Here is a 16,298-nt window from a genome sequence, read left to right as displayed (position 1 = left end):
TGAGTTAAGTATAGTTCTTCAGATACTCATGTCTGCTCTCAAAAAAAATCAGATAACTGGGGAAAGTGACGGCAATGAAACAAAAAATAAACAAAACAATCAAATTCTATGACTGCAGGTTTGAAGTTATCACAAACCTGCATAAAATACATCATGATTAACAATTTAAGATCTCCTATGCAAAAAAATCACTTAAAACCCGTCTGCCAATGGTCCTAGTTTCAGACAATTTGGAGTAGTTCACAGGCAGAACCCTTCTTAAATGTTAAGTTTGTCCAGCAGATAATATTTCCAGCAGATAACCTTTCCTCAGTGTGGGAAGGTTTGTGTTTTTTTGATTTGTTTTGTTTGTTCAGGTTTTTGGGTTTTGGTTTGTTGCTGTTTTAAGGGTTTTTTTTTAATTTTACAATACCAATGGTTTCAGGTATCAAAATAACGCCAGGTTCAATGCACGAGCTTGATCTTTGCCTCATCAGGAAGTGACTGCTGTAATATATGAAGGGATTAATGCTGCACATCCAAATTTTTTTTCAGACACAGAGATTTATATTGCAGATCTCACAAAAATCCATTTGTAGGGGCACATAAATAGAAAGATTTTAATAGCTACAGCAACAACCAAGGAGAAATAGCCTTCACATATGTTTAAGAGCTCCAAACATTTTACTAGCTACGAAAATTCCTACATTTATACATCCACCTACCAGTAGTGTCAGATAGTGTACTCTACGAAAACCCTCAGCTCCCACAAATTACTTTTTTTTTAGTCACAAACCAATTGCCAAGAACCATTTAGGACATTTTACTTCATTCCAATGGAGACATATTTCACAGAAAAGCAGGAAAGCTCTTACATAGACCTGGCAAATCCCAGAGAAAAACATATTTTCTCCAAGGACTTACCCTATTGTTTTTTAAGCAATACAGCGCACTTGCCTAACTAAGCATGTGAATTAATTCAACAAGATCTAGGTCTTACAAGACCTTCAGCACAGCCCATGTGCTTTTCCTGGCTTTTACAGTACACCACTTTAAGTGCTTTTTCTGGAGTTCCACACGTAACATCTTTAAACTGCAAGTAGACTGTATTAATCAGCTGGATATTCAAAGTGTACAATAGAAATACAGGCACTTAAACCTACTTAAGAAATAAAGGGGAAATAAAGCTCCAGATAGGAAAAAAAATAAACACAGAACCATAACAGATATAATGTTTGGTTGGGTTTTTTGGTTCCGTTTTGTTTGAATTATTATTAAACTCTACTGCTTACCCTGAGCTTGGAGTAGTTTAAGAGTAGCCTCGGCTCTGGCTCTGGCTTCTCGCTGAGTTTTTGTTAAAAGCTTTCCCTCTTTCTTCAAACGCTCCTTCCTCTCTTTTTCCTTCTGTTTCTTCCTTTCTTTCCTCTCTTGCTCTAATCGTTCCTAGAGAAAGATAAATAAACATGCAGAAACTCTAAAGTATGCTTTACACAAAAGCTTCCCAAGTATATTCTGTTTATGAGAAACATATTAAGGATTAATTCACCAACTGCACCAGGAAGCAGACAAAGTTACTCTCTTCCTTATTTTATCCCTGGAGTGAGATATATGGTACCTCCTCTTTGCGTTTTGCTTCAAGTTCCTCCAGTCGTCTTATGCGTTCTTCCTCCTCTCTTTTTGCCCTTTCCTCCTCCTCTTTCATTTTAGCCAGGGCCTCTTGCATGGCTTTAACTGTGGCTTTACTGGGACCCTTCTTCTTCTCTTTCTCTTTTTCTTCTTTCTCACCTTTCTTTTTTTTCTTGTCTTTTTTCTTTTTGTCCCCCTCATTGTCATCAGCTACAGAAAGGAGAGGCATATTTTCAAAGACCCCAGAAATTTCAAAGATACTCTAAATACAATATATGTTTCAAATATGACAAATAACATCAGATGAGGAATATTCTCACTGGCTACTACATAAACATTTCATAATGAAAACATTCAGTCTTGGCCTGAATTCTTAAAGTATCAGAATAACAGGGAAGTGAAAAAGTACTCTTGCAATACAGAACTGTAATCATATACTGTAATGACAATTCACCATTTGGCTTGTTTGCTCATATACCTGAACAAATTGCAGGCCAGAAAACACAGCCACCTGTCAGCCAACACAGAGAGGCAGACAAGGCTACTAAATTTCCAGTATTCACAATTCAAAATAAACCGAACACACTATCCTCACTGCCTGGCATCCCTCTGGTCTTATAAAAATGGCAGTATTTAAATTAAAGAAACCATGTTACAAACCTTCTGCTCCTGCAGCAGTCTCTCCTTTCTCCCCAGGGCCAGAGATTGCTGTAACTTCAGGAGAAGCCTTCTCTTCATTTTTTTTTAGCGATTCCTTTGGCTTTGCTGGTTCTTTACCACCTTCTAATTCTTCCTTCTCTTTCTGCTTCCTCAATTTGGCTTTTTCTTCTTCACGTTTTTTTCTTTCGCGTTCTTTTTTTTCTGCCTTCTTCTGAGCCACTGTTTTTACTTTGAATGAAGGTTCCTCTTCATCATCCCCACTCTCTGCAGCAGGAGCAGACTTTGGCTTTTGGTTTTTCTTTTGTCCTTTTCTAGACTGGGAAACCTCATCTGATTCATCACCACTCTCACCTGTAGACACTCCTCCCCTGCGCTCTTTGCTTTTCTTAATTTTAGTTTCATCTTCTTCTGACAAATCGTGTTTTTTATTTGACTTCTGAGTTTTCCCTTTGCTTTTCTTAAGCTGTGTCTCATGATCATCATCATCACTACCAGAAAGCATGTCGTGTTTAGCTTTCTGAGGTTTTTTAGATCTTTTATCTTTATCTTCCACTTCCTCACTGTCATAGTCATTTTCCAGATTGGCTTTTTTACCCTTTCCTTTTCTTGTTTTATCTTGTTTTGATATGCTTTCTTCATTATCATTTTCAACCTGGTAATTAAACAATTCAATAATCAGCCATGAAAAATTACTTGCCATCATGAGCTAAGCATTGAGATACATCAAGAAAAACCTCTCTTATTGAACACAAAGTTTGAAAGCAATAACTATTTCTGCTGAGTGTACCATACTTCAGCCCACAAGTAAGATTTATTCTGACTGCCTTTGAATAATTATCAGCACGGAGACGTGTTTTTTTCATTATTGACTTTTTACTATGAAAAGATGATTAAATTTAATTAAAGAACATAGGATTTCCACTATACTACAACTAGAAGTTCTCTGGGACAGAAGTGTCTCATATTTTAACTATTTCCTATTAAAAAGCCCACCTCCCTCTCAGTGTTCACCTTTCCTGTAGAAGGTTGTTCCCTTTCAATTTTCCCTCCTTGCGCCTCTATTGACAGTTCCTCCAGCTCCTTCAGGATATCATCTTCACTAAAATAAAAAAAGAAGTTAGGGTACTTCAGCAACTGTGTTTTTGTACAATGGAGTAAGATCAGGCAAGTGTAAAAAAACCATAACTCACTCAAAATCTTGTTTCTTCTTCTCTTTTTTCTTTTTGCCCTTGGATTTTTGAGGCTCTTGATCCTTTGCAGCTCCTGCACCTTCTATCTCAGCAGCAAGGGCATCAATATCAATATCATCTTTTGCACTAAAATTAAAAAAGAAAGCAGAGTTATCAGCACTAAAATTAAAAAGGAAAGCAGGGTTATCACTAGTTCAAACATTAAGTTTACAAAAGTAGAAGCCATTGGACTAAAAAAACAAAGTTTCAAAATGCAAAACTAATCACAAAATATATGCAACGCAGGTAAATCCTCCACGTTTAACACATGATTATGCACTGTTACCTCATTCCACTCAGTAGGAAGAGAAGAAAAAAACCTCCATATGTGTGGTCTGCTTGAAGGGAGGTGGAACAATAAAACACATTCAGTTCTTGCAACCCCAACTTTAAAAATTGAGCTGTGCAATTTGATGCAACTTCTCGGAAGAACATAACTAGATGTTTGACTTTGGTCATCCAAAAGATAAGTTGTTTGGCCCTTCAATTCACAGGTGTCATTGTTAGAAAAGCAGCCACTACAATTAAAGTGTAAAAATGAAGCACAAATTCACAACCAGGGGATCCTACAAAGAGATATTTATCTGTTCCTTCAAACATCCTTTAGTAAAGAAAGAAACTACTATATTTTTATTTAGAAAATAAGTGGAAGTTCTTTGCAGCTTCCAAATCACAATAACAGTTGTCTGTGCTTTGCCATCAGACAAAAAATTTTATTGTCTTTAAAGAAAAGTCACACAGATTAAGAGAGTTCAGCCCCAAGCCACACTTTCAAGCATATCACAAAAAATACCTATGTAGTTGGCAAGCAATCATTTGTACCATTTGCCTTAGTATTACCTCTGAGGCCTAAAGAAAGCCAGAAGATTTTGTTCAGACATTTTTACACACACAGACATTTTTACCTAATCACACTCACAATACACTTGTAAGAAAGGAGTCTTACTTATTCCATGCTTCGCACCTGAGCTTCAGTATTCAGATCAAAACTGGTCTGACACTACTTTTACCACAACTTGCAGTTTCAAAACCCATTTACTCAACAAGCTGTTAATATTTCATTTAAGTGCCTCTTAGATAACTGGACAGAAAACCGCTGTTTTAAAATTTAACTGTCTCATTTATTAGCACCCACTCGGGATAAATCAGCCAAAGGCTGACTCACCAAATACCCAAAACTATATCCAGAAAATAAGGGAAAAAGTTTTTTTCAGATTCAGGACTTTCAAGATATCAGCAAATTCTAAACTACCAGTGCTTCAGTTGTGCAAATATAAAAACCCAGAAGTTGAATCTTAATAAAGAAAAACAAGTATTTATTTATTCAGCTACAGATTCTAAAATTCAGTTAGTCTAAGTTGCAGGTCTCTTTGCAAAAAGGAAAGGGCTGGATTCTTTCTCAAGTGAAAGTCGACATTAACAAACATTTTATCCGACATATTGGGAATATGCAAGTCACCAAAAACTGTCTACATGTGGCAACAGCACAAGTAAGCAACAAAGTATGTCATTTCTTTAAAGGCCAAGATTGATTATTTGTATTTTTAAGATCTTGTCTTTTCTTCTGGGTAGACTGAACAAACCAAATAAAAAGCAGCACAATGAAGTACCTCACAGTTCAGCACCTGTATTGCCAGAAACTTTTAGTCAAAAAAAAAACACCTAGTAACACTTCCTCATGTGTTGACTTGACTTCTAATACATTTGTCAAAAGAAATGTATCTCTGAAATAGTTAATGCAAGATCTCTAAAGTAATCCTCACCTCCCTCAACAGAAAATACATATTTTGGCCATTCTTACTCTAAGATGATTTGATGTTTCAGCAATTAAAGTTTAATTAATTAAAGCAGTTTAATTGGCTGTATATCAGGGGTAACAGCTGAACTAAAAATGCCACTCACTTCTATACCTAGAATTAAAGCCCTAATGTCAGGCTAACTACATTATATCCAGGTCTACACGCAGGCCCTTGAACTTGTTTTTGCATTAATTGCTAAATATCAATTTTATTAAGCACACTTGTTTACCTTCTTTTCCTCTAGGAGCTAATGGAGGAGACTGAGTCATAGCCAAGCTTGAAGTAGTTTGAAAACACATGTTCTACTACTCCTACTTCTTCCAAGGCAGTACTGCTCCCCTTACTACAGGATCTTCACCATGTGATTGTTCAGACACCAAAGCACCAGGCCTTTAAACAGCTCATATTTTACATAGCTATCACCAAGGCTGACTTTTCACAATGCAGTTTAGCAGAAAGTTATGTCCAAACATAAAACACATGTGTTTTTTACTACAAGCAAAGATGTCAGTGGTATCTCATGTTTTCCAGGGTACAGGCTTTAAGAGGGTAAGATTTTATTTGCTGTTAAATCAACTCACTTCAATCAAACTTTGAAAACTTCTTTAGGGAAAAAAAAATCTCAAACCCTGAAAAGGCTATTTGACAGACATTAAGTTTTAACATCCACCAACAAGAACACTTTAGGAATTATAACAACAACAACAAGAATAATAATAATGATCACCCAGCTGTCGCAATAGCAGCATCAATACAAAAGCCTTTTCAGACTTGCCTTTCACTGTTTAGTTTCTGAAAAAATGGTCAGTGGTTTCTGACAAAAAAAAAACAAACAAAAAAAAAAACACTCAAACCAAGCAACCAAAAATCCTCTCTACTTTTCACTACACACTTCCATTTACTAAGAAATGACAGAGCAAGCTTCAAGTATTTGAGCCTCAGTGAAGTAAGAAGTAAAATTAACACTGCATGCAATTATATATACAGTTACAACTCACAAGAGCTAACAAGCAAGAATAGCATTGGAAAGCCAAGGAATTCAAAGATTGTTTTCTATTACTGTGAGTTTATCCCCATATTCATCTTGAATTTCCTTAGCTTTTAAAACTCCAATAATATTCCACTAGGAATTTATAAGAAAGCAGAAAAGAAAACTAAGAAGTTGCTCCCCCCACTCCTAGGAGATTCTTACTCCTTTTTATAAGGAACCCACTAAACTTACAACACATAACATGTTTCACATTTCCTATGGGTATTGTTAGATACACCATGGAACTTCTTGTAAAGGTTTTTAACCATTCCTCCAACACACATTTCAGAAGCTCAAACATTCCTTTAGGATCCTCCTTCTCCAAGATCTCCAAAAGGTCTTCATTCAGCCTTTACAAGGGTCCAACCCTAAGAGGACCGAATGTAGGAACCTGAAAGGACTGGAATGCTCATGTAGTTTTCAATTTTGACCTCGAACTGCTTTTGCATGATGACTTTACAAACAGATTTCACAGTCTCACTACTTTAAACCATTCAAGCTCATAATGCTTTGGCACTAAAAAAACCCTTACATTTCCCCAACACAAGAAGCTCAAGGAGATCTGGAAAACAAAGTGCTGCTGCACCACAGAGATGGAGTTACTTCCCTGATACTCCTTTGTCTTTGTTTCACAGGTGAAGCCTAAGCCACCTCTGTTATTAACGTACTTTGATTCCAGCCTCTATTTTTGCTGCCAGATATAACAAGAGCATTGATACAGCTAAAGCAGTATTTCAAAGCTTTAAATTACAGCAGGAATTAGGTGTGTGTACTTCACTCAGACCTAAACAAGCAGTATTCAAAAAAATGGCTGCAGACATTTTTCCACAGAGGTCTGTGCCTAAGATAGGGCAAAACTCTGCAGTGGGAAAAGACAAGTCATGTTAATTAAAGCAGAGTGCAGTAATCAATAACATGTACACAGAGATCACTATATTTCATGCATCAAACAAAATATTTTTTCTTTAGCATTACATCACTAATCAAAAAGAAAAAGTGCTCAACATTTTCCCTATAGAATTTCACTGCCTTTTGCCATTTAAACAAGATTACAGTAATGTAAATCTTTAAAATAGCACACAGAAGCATTTACATACTTTATACTGAAAAAATATTTACCTTAATGCCCTAGGAGTTACATTAAGAACTCTACTGTTTCCCCAAAGGGTTTCAGTACAAGCTGTCTGCACAGACTAATGAACAGTTGTATTACATGGGAGAAGCCACTTAAGGGATAGATTCCTGAATATTCACTGGGTCACAAGTTAAATGCTGTGCTAACACAGCATTCTGTACCAAGCCAGGATCAAATATTCCCAGACCATCCCAAGTAAGTGTTTGGAGATTTTTAAGATGGACACAGGCAACAGAAGAAGTTCAGTAACCTCTCACGCAAAGAATCAAATCAGGCCAGTTGCAGAAATTGATACCCAAAACACAACCCAAGTTGCTCATGTTACATGTTAAACAAACATGTTCAACAACAAATAAAGGTACAATTCCAAATCCTGCCTATAAGAGAAAGCATTACATTTCTTTTAGTGTGAAGATTAAAACAGCTAGGAAATAAAAGAGCTGTCACCTACCACTGCTCAGTCAGATGTACAAAGACATCCAGTAGCTCTGCTATTTATAAGATCCCACACAGTTGCAAGCTATTGAGTCAGAAAAGGGAAAAAAATTCTTGGGACTGATAGAGGCACAGTCTGTAGAAAAAAAACAAACAAACAAAAAAAAACCTCTGCTGTATTTCTCTTGCTGTTATAGCAAGGAAACGCTATTAAAGACTAGAAACAAGCTTTAGAAACAAACCAACCAACCCCTCAGCAAAAACATCTGCCAGAAAATACTAAAAACACCCTAAGGTGTTGGGTTTATTATTTGAGGGGGTGTTTGGTTTTTGTTAAACATGAGTAACAAGCACAGTTTTGCATGAAGTTCTTTTTCTGATGCAATAGCCTGCAACAACCAGAACCTAGAAATTCCCTGGGGAAGCCATCTGGATACCAGAGATGACCTTAACACAAACTCTGATTTACAGATACTATTAACGTTAATCCTAGTTTTCACATTCTAGGGTTTACTCTAGTCTTTTACAGGAATGCTTTCCCATTTTGCTTAAAAAAAAACTCTCACACACTGAAGTTCACAGTTTCTAATACTTGTTCACAATTGGCAAGATTTATTTTTAAGTTCTGAAGTTCCATCATTTCTTTCAGTCAACAATATTACAGCTGTTTATCAGTGCATCACTCATTAGAACAGAAGCTGTCATGCTCCAAGTCAAGATTTAAACCTACAATTCTCAAATAACAAAAAAATATCAATGCTCCTTAATAAAGTACATCAGAACAGTTACAAGTACATTTCAGCTATTTATCACTTCTCTCTTCCATGGAAGGTTAACAACTTACTTCAAGTACTAATGTAGTTAATACATTCATCATTAAGGGATTTTCATAGTGTGAACCTGCCATACTAAGGACAGATACTGTCCCAGTATAATCTCTGCAACAGACAAATGTAAGCACGGAAATTTGAAAGACTTCTTCAGCATTGCCCAGGAAAATAGAGCCAAATGCAGAAAGACAGTATTACAGCTATTGAAATAAGAGTTAATAAGCTTTTATAATTTTTATTTGCTCAGTGAACTTCTGCAGTTAAAATGTGTAATTGCCTTTCGTTGCCAAACAAGCTCCTCCAGCTTTCCCTGCTGGTTCTAGTGAAGGAAAGCCTGACCACAGACACTAACAAAAGACAAGCTCATCACATTAGTAAGACCACCAGCAAACATGCATGTTTTCCTCCTATGCTTTCATAAAACCACACACAATTAGAACTTCCAGTGCACTTATTACAGTACCTATAATACATATCCCCAGACAGAGGAAAAACTTCATTATAAACAGGCACCATGCAGCTACAGAGATGGTATCCTGATTAGGCAGCAGAGAGATCAAGGGTAAAGGAAAACTACTAAACCATTCACAAACGGAAAGAGTGGAGCAACAGATTTATACAATGGAGCTGCGTTGCCCTCATTCATATCAATGTGACTCTATTGAAATTAGGTAAATGAACCTGCAGAATATAAATGGAAGAATTCAGCTTAAAATGAGACAAGCCCTAAATTACTGTAAATCAAACTTCCAGCTTTGCAAACAAAGGATAACGCTGTCCCGCTGAAACCAAAACTAAAGTGTACACACAGGCTAAAAAATTACAAGCACTTTTTGATCCATTGCACTGAGCAACACAAATACAATTACTGCTATGCTTCCCTTCATCTTACAGTGAACATGCTAACTCAAATCATGCTAAAATCTTTTATTTAGGATTGGTTTTCAGCTGTCTCTGTTAAGGTGAAGTTGAAACATAAGAAAATACTGTACAATTAAAAAAAAACTGAAACAAAGAAACTAAACTTTCATGTGCACAGGGCACAAGAGTCAGCAAGTTGACACAGCAAGAAAGTTGCATCACTGCTGTGAACTCACTGCCCACATTCCTGCATAATCAGAAGACTCATTTTTGCTGAGGCAACCTTGGAGATATTTCATCAGATACATTACACCAGCTCTTCTAACCACCTTCAAAAGAACGTCACTGTCATTAAGTAATTTTATTTGCTTAAGAAAAAATGTCCTTGACCTTCAAAAAGACTGAAGAAAACCTGAACCACCTCTTTCCATGTGTTTGGTTTTGCAGTAATTTTAGACCAAGTAAAACTAATACCTCTAGACAGATCTTTATCATTGTTTCCCTAGAACACCTTATCCATCCTCCATGTATGTGACCTGTAAGCCCCATAATAAGATGCATTTCTAAATACAAGATTATCCAAAACGAGCAAGTTACTAATGCTGAATGACATACTTGTTGTTTTCACCTGTAATATTAAGATTGTTTGAAAGACAGAATGCTAATTGAAGTTCTTCTAGAGCAACTGGTTTAAACAGTACCAAAACATAAATTATTACTTCCAAAGTAGCTTAATTGTTCAAAACCCTGCATCGCCAACTTGTTCTTTTAAGTGGGTTATGAAATGAAAACTGCAGGCTTCTGCTAGCTCAGCAAGGCTATTCAAAACATGAAAACAAAGCCCTGGCCTTTTTCTCATTTTGGCCTATCAAAGTACATCAAGACCACGAGCTTCTTTTTTTTTTGTTTTGCTCCACTGAAAACATTTAACTTACATATGACTGAGACAGTCTGAAATTCAGGAAAGAATGAACTGTGCTCCTTTCTCAGCCCAGAAAATGAAGGAGTGTCCACGTGAGTACCAGCTATGTAACCCACAACTGCTGCTTAAAGAATAAAATAAAATCTCAGCCCCAGAAATAGGGCACCCTCCTCTTGCCTTTTCCTCAAACCAAGATGTAGGGGAGTGAAAAATTGACATCCTTGCCCATTCCCAGCCACATTCTCCCCTCTTACCAGCTCAGGCAAACCTGTGGCCACAAGTCCATGAAGAAAACCCTTTTTGGGCAGCAGATGAAAACACACATCTGATTTGTACTGTGGGCCCATAAGCACAGAACACACTGCAATGGAAGCAGGTACAGCTGGCAGCTGGGGACAGCAAGAGCAACACCACAGGGTTTGAAATGTCCAGCAGCTCAGCTGAACTGGGTTTTACTTGGAACTACACCTTTGTGATTTTTCATAGATGAAGGAAGCTGGTGAAGCTACCTAATTACATGAGAGAGCAAGGAAGTAAAATCTGACTAAAAGGGTAATTGCTTTTCATTCAAGCTCCCAAGACAATTATTCCATTATTAATATTAAAGGATCATGCCTTCTCTTTCAAGTTTGGCTGGGGAAAAAGAGTGGTATAACTATCAGCTAAGAAAAACCTTCTGAAGAAAAAGATAGAGAACTACACTTCTAATCCAAACAGATTCTAGAAAAATAGGAAATCTCCTTTATATAACCCAAATTTAAAAAAAAAAGAAAAAAACATCAAACCTAATGAGCAATCAACAAAAAAGGAAGAATAAAAGTCACCAAAGGAAAAAAAAAAGCACAAACCACAACCCCACAATTTAAAATTCCCATTTAAACAAAGATATAGCAAAGCTTCAAGATAAAAAGCTTCTCTTCATCATCTCAAGAGAATAAGATGACTAAAAGCATGGAATATGAAACACTAAGTAAAAAACTAGCATTCAGTCTTCCCTGAACAAGTTCTCTTGGGGTTTTTTTTTGTTTAAGAAAAGTGCAAAGACAACAGAAAGTACCAAGTTCAGTGTTTCACAACTTCCATATCCTACCTCACTGTATAAAATCAAAATACATCCCAAAAACACCATTTAAAGCAACTTCAGAGCTACACTTTACATTGCCTGTAATCCTGAAGAACAAACAATGCCCACCTACATGAACTGTAATTAAAACCAATATTTCATCTTACAGCATGTATTTAAAGAAACATATTTCAGACTTTCAGAAGTCTTCAGAGAACTGAAACAATCTACAATTCCCGATGTCCTGCATTGTACTATTTTCATATTTTCCTTGAACAGTAGTTACACATGAGATTTAGATGCCACCATGAAGATAATAAAAAGAATAAAGATCTCCACAAGAAAAGCAGCTTCTTTCAACCTTCCTAGTGTAGTGCAGTGTTTTTTGGTTTATGCTGCCCTTACCACAAATATTTCATGATCTTTATAGACTTTTTACAATCATGCTTTGCTTTAAAATAAAATTCAACAATTTCTTGTAAATATGAAATGCCTGTGTTAAAACCTATAGGTTTGGGGGGAACAGAAATACAGAAATTTGTTTTCCTGTTCTATGCAAATGTGTAATGGCAAATTTATTTTGCATTATTTTACTCCATCTTTCAGTACAAAATCTTCCATCTTCCAGATGAGACTGGAAAAACAGGGATTTCAAGGGTTTATCAGTTATTGTCCTTGATGGAGCTGCAGAAGCCTTTCCTTGTGGAAATATTTTTGAGAAGCAGATAACTCACAATGACACTCTGGTGTACAGAATGTTTCCAAACTCCATTCTAGCCTTCACAGAACTTTCCTACACAACATTGAAAAGATTTTACTTAACACACTAATAGAAAAGGAACCAAACATACTGAGTAGTAGACAATACCAGATAAAAAGCAACACACAGTATCAGTAAGAGCACTCTAAGTCTTATTTTAGCAGCTGTGTTCACTCTCGGCTGCAGAATCACAACCAGCACCTGTAATTTCCAAACCAATAAGCATGAATGATCAGAGTGGAATGCCTAGGCAACAGGTCACATTATTAAAGGGCAGAAGAATAAACACAGCTAAATACTACCTACTGGAAGCTAAAAAAAAACCTATTAAGAGAAAAAGAAGGTGACTTAAAGCTGGGAGAAGAGGAAAAGCACATGAAAAGCTAACACCTTCAAAGGGGAAGCCATATTCTAGGCAAGCAATAACCTGTAATGTAGAATACATAGCACACTCGCTAGGAAGTCTACAGCAGCAATCTGAGGCTCAGATTCAAAGCAGAGTTCTGTAGTTTAGAACAGCTTTTCTTCACAAACATTAAAAACAAATCCTAACTAAATTCTAAAGACAGTAAGATAGAGCCTTGACAAACCTTCTACTATTACAACCATATCAAAGAACCAAAGCATAACACTCATCACAAAGGGAGCTAGACTACACATCAGAGCACCTGCTCTTCAATTAGGAAAGCTTGAAAACTCAGATCTCTCAAATTTTTATTGCAATATTTGCTCTGACATTTCATTTGAAAAATAAGTGATTACCACAAACACAAAAATTCCAATGAGGAAACAATTAAAGCAACTTCCCTATTCAGGCTTAGGAGCTATTTTTGCCCAAGCCACTCTCCACCTTTACGAAGCACCTAACACACCACAAAGTGACCAAGTATTTGACCATTCTAGATAAATATGTTCTTTGTTGGCAGATGCACAGCAGTGGGAGTCACTAACAGAGTTCCAGAAGGGCATAACAGAGGTGATGGTATAGTATAGATTTGTTGGTATAAATTTGTAGTGTTTTCATAACAGTCTTGCATTTTCATTCTTTTCCTGCTCCTAACAGCTATCATTTCACTCAGGGTCTTACTATACAAACAGGATATAAATACACAGGGACAAAATTCATCCTCAGCCTCACTTCCCTGCACACATCAGTGTCCACTGGTATGACTGCTACCATACTCAGTGGAAAGAGGGGAGGAAGAAACTACAGAAGTCCAAACTATGGGGCTGAGGGGAAAAAAGCAGAGTAAAGATTACTTGCACCTTACATAATTTGTCTTAGTGTGTCAAGCAGAAAATCTCCTTCCTGTCACCACATCAATTCTCAAACAAATATTCACAGCATAAACATAACCACCTGCACCTTCCCACATGCTTCCTCTGGAGAAGACAAGTTGTGCCCATGAGCAGCTATGTGCCTTGGGAGCTGCAGCCAAAAAGGATATAAGGGATTGTACCTGTAACATAACTGTGGGGGGAAAAAAGGAAAAGAAGGGAATAAATAGTACAGCACTATATGGCACAGAACTGAAATGCAGCAAGCAAATCCACCTGGCAGCCTTTGATTACACAGGGCCATTCCTCTCTCACTTGACTGGAAATGGAGGGGAGACTGATGGGGGATTTTGGAACACCAAATGCAAGCCACAGATGAAAACATGCAGTGCATCCTCTCTCTCAGGGGAACTTGACATTCACAAAGACGTCACCTAGAACCAAGACCATGAGAAAATTAAAGTTACCTCTACAGGTAACACCGGTTCCAAAACATCACTGGCCTTCCAGGTCCATCCTCACTTCCACCCCTCAAACCCCCTGCTAAAAAACACAGCCAGTGTAACCATCCTGTCCTCTTTTCTCAAAGACCTGCCTGTTTGTATTCTTGCACACCATCCCTCCCCCTGCCATACTACTGCACAGTCCTGTGACAGTACTGTCACTGGCAGGAGCTATTACTAAGCTCGGTACCGCATTGGCAAGACCTCGGGACTAAAGCCTATCAAGGCTTACTTTGGCTGAACTCCTGACCTGCCTGCAACTGTTCCTTGATTTAGCTGTGACACCGATTTCTCTAATTAACCAGGTGCCTATTCCTCATTGGTTCTACTTTTGTTTACCTGGGCATGCTTAGTTTCATACAGAATCAGTGACAAACAGTCACTGCACAGAATGAGATAATCACAAGTCCACAATAATCACGTAGTATAGAGAAATACAGGCCTGGTATAGGAGCAGTGGCCTTGGGAAGGGAAGAGACAGGACACCGTAGGGCACAGGCATGTGCAATAAACAGAGATGGCTTCTACTCTACAGACACGGCACAGGACAGCCCACAACCTGAGAGACACTGGCTAAAAGAAATGCAACCCTGAATAAAATTGGTTTTAGGGGTAACAAACCAGAAAGAAATAGTATTTAATACACAAGTGTACTGTGGAGCTAACCAATGGAGGTAGATAACCACAGCATGGAGCTTCATGGAATAATCAGAGAAGAGCAAAGCCACACTACCAAGCATATGAAAATTATCTCAAGTGGATCCTAGAGCAAGGAAGATGAAACCACAACCATGAGCAATCACACACACCTGGTGAAGGACACCTGATGCTGACAGCTCTCTGTATCAGCTCGTCACCTCCACCAGGATGAAACCACTGACCTTAGGACTTGGCAACAGGGAGCACAACTACTGCAACTGCACTATTATTCTTTATTTTTTGCAACATTAAGCTCTAATGTAATAGTAACTAGACTCTCAAGATTTCAACTTTCTAACAAGAAATTCTTGACCTTTCATTTAAGGTATGCTTCCATTTTTAGACAAAAATGACATTTTGTGTGTAGCACACCAGAGAGGCTTGTGCTCAGTAAGTCACACAGAGAAATATGTGCAGAGATACACAGAAAGAATTAAGCATCCAGTAGGCACCAAGACTCTCAAAGTGTTCCCTGCACACCACCACTACCCCTGAAACAGCCCCAAAAGCAGAGTTTCAGTACCCGAAGGCTTTTCCATGCATTTGGCATCTACCACACTGCATACAAAGATGGGCACAAGGTCTTTTTTCCTTTAGAGCATAAATATCCAACCCTTCCCTCTTCTTTCTCACGTCACACTCAAGTCACTTCCTCACCAGAGCTGCTCCCAAGATATTCCTGCGAAATACAGCCCGTGAAACACGTTGATAATGACACTAAAAAGCAACACACATGGCATGGCAAAAGGCATCAGGAAAAACAGCTAGATGAGGAAAATACCTCACTGAGAAAATACTCATTACCCAGAAAGGGCTGGTGAAACCGAAACAGCTTATACCCTAACCTCATACAGAGCAACAACCTTAAGCAAGCGTCAATACGTGCTTAAGTAAAAAGTTCTTAGCGATGAATAGTATTTTGTGACATAGCTATCATGGGGAGAACTTCCAGAGGAGAAACACTTAATGGCTCCAGGAAAAAACGTTGTAGTTTCTAGTTCATACACATTTCAAGACATCAGCTTTCATTTAATTACCTGTCACTATTAAAATCTAAAAACACTCTGTGAACTGATTGTTTCTTTGTATTATTACTTTATAGTGATAAGTAAAAATACATTCTCTCCCGCTATTGTATATATACACTATGTCATTCAGTCAGCATTCCATATGGTTAATACAGCTGCCTTTATAGGAAACTCTTCCACACAAAAAAGTTCAGATGGGGCATTGTCCACGACGATATGAATATAGCGACAAAGGCGACTCTCTTATCCTCCAACCACTAAAATATCCAACATTTGCATTTATTAAGCGAGCACACGAAACATGTGTGAAACCAGTGTCACAGCACGACCTACAGCACTAACGCCCAGTCAGAGATAAAGAATAATTAAGAAATCCACATCTGAATCACTTCGACTGCGCTAAGCAGCTATTTTTCACCTGGAAATCGAGCTGCCCGCCCCTTCACGGACAAACACACGCA

General features: G+C 37.7%; 1 protein-coding gene across 1 annotated transcript in view; it reads right to left on the bottom strand.

Moving 5' to 3' along the window:
• Positions 1-16,298, bottom strand: part of EIF5B (eukaryotic translation initiation factor 5B) — a 35,772-nt gene that overhangs the window by 19,169 nt on the left and 305 nt on the right. The window contains exons 2-6 of the mRNA XM_021546723.2: positions 3,456-3,581; positions 3,277-3,364; positions 2,266-2,917; positions 1,595-1,815; positions 1,272-1,422 (exon numbers count right to left, since the gene is read on the bottom strand). Of these exons, the coding sequence (XP_021402398.2) occupies positions 1,272-1,422; positions 1,595-1,815; positions 2,266-2,917; positions 3,277-3,364; positions 3,456-3,581 (1,238 nt within the window). The remainder of the gene's footprint in view (positions 1-1,271; positions 1,423-1,594; positions 1,816-2,265; positions 2,918-3,276; positions 3,365-3,455; positions 3,582-16,298) is intronic.

The sequence above is a fragment of the Lonchura striata genome, chromosome 2, assembly GCF_046129695.1.
Source record: "Lonchura striata isolate bLonStr1 chromosome 2, bLonStr1.mat, whole genome shotgun sequence".
NCBI lineage: Eukaryota > Metazoa > Chordata > Aves > Passeriformes > Estrildidae > Lonchura > Lonchura striata.
This window is presented reverse-complemented; position numbering and strand designations above follow the sequence as displayed.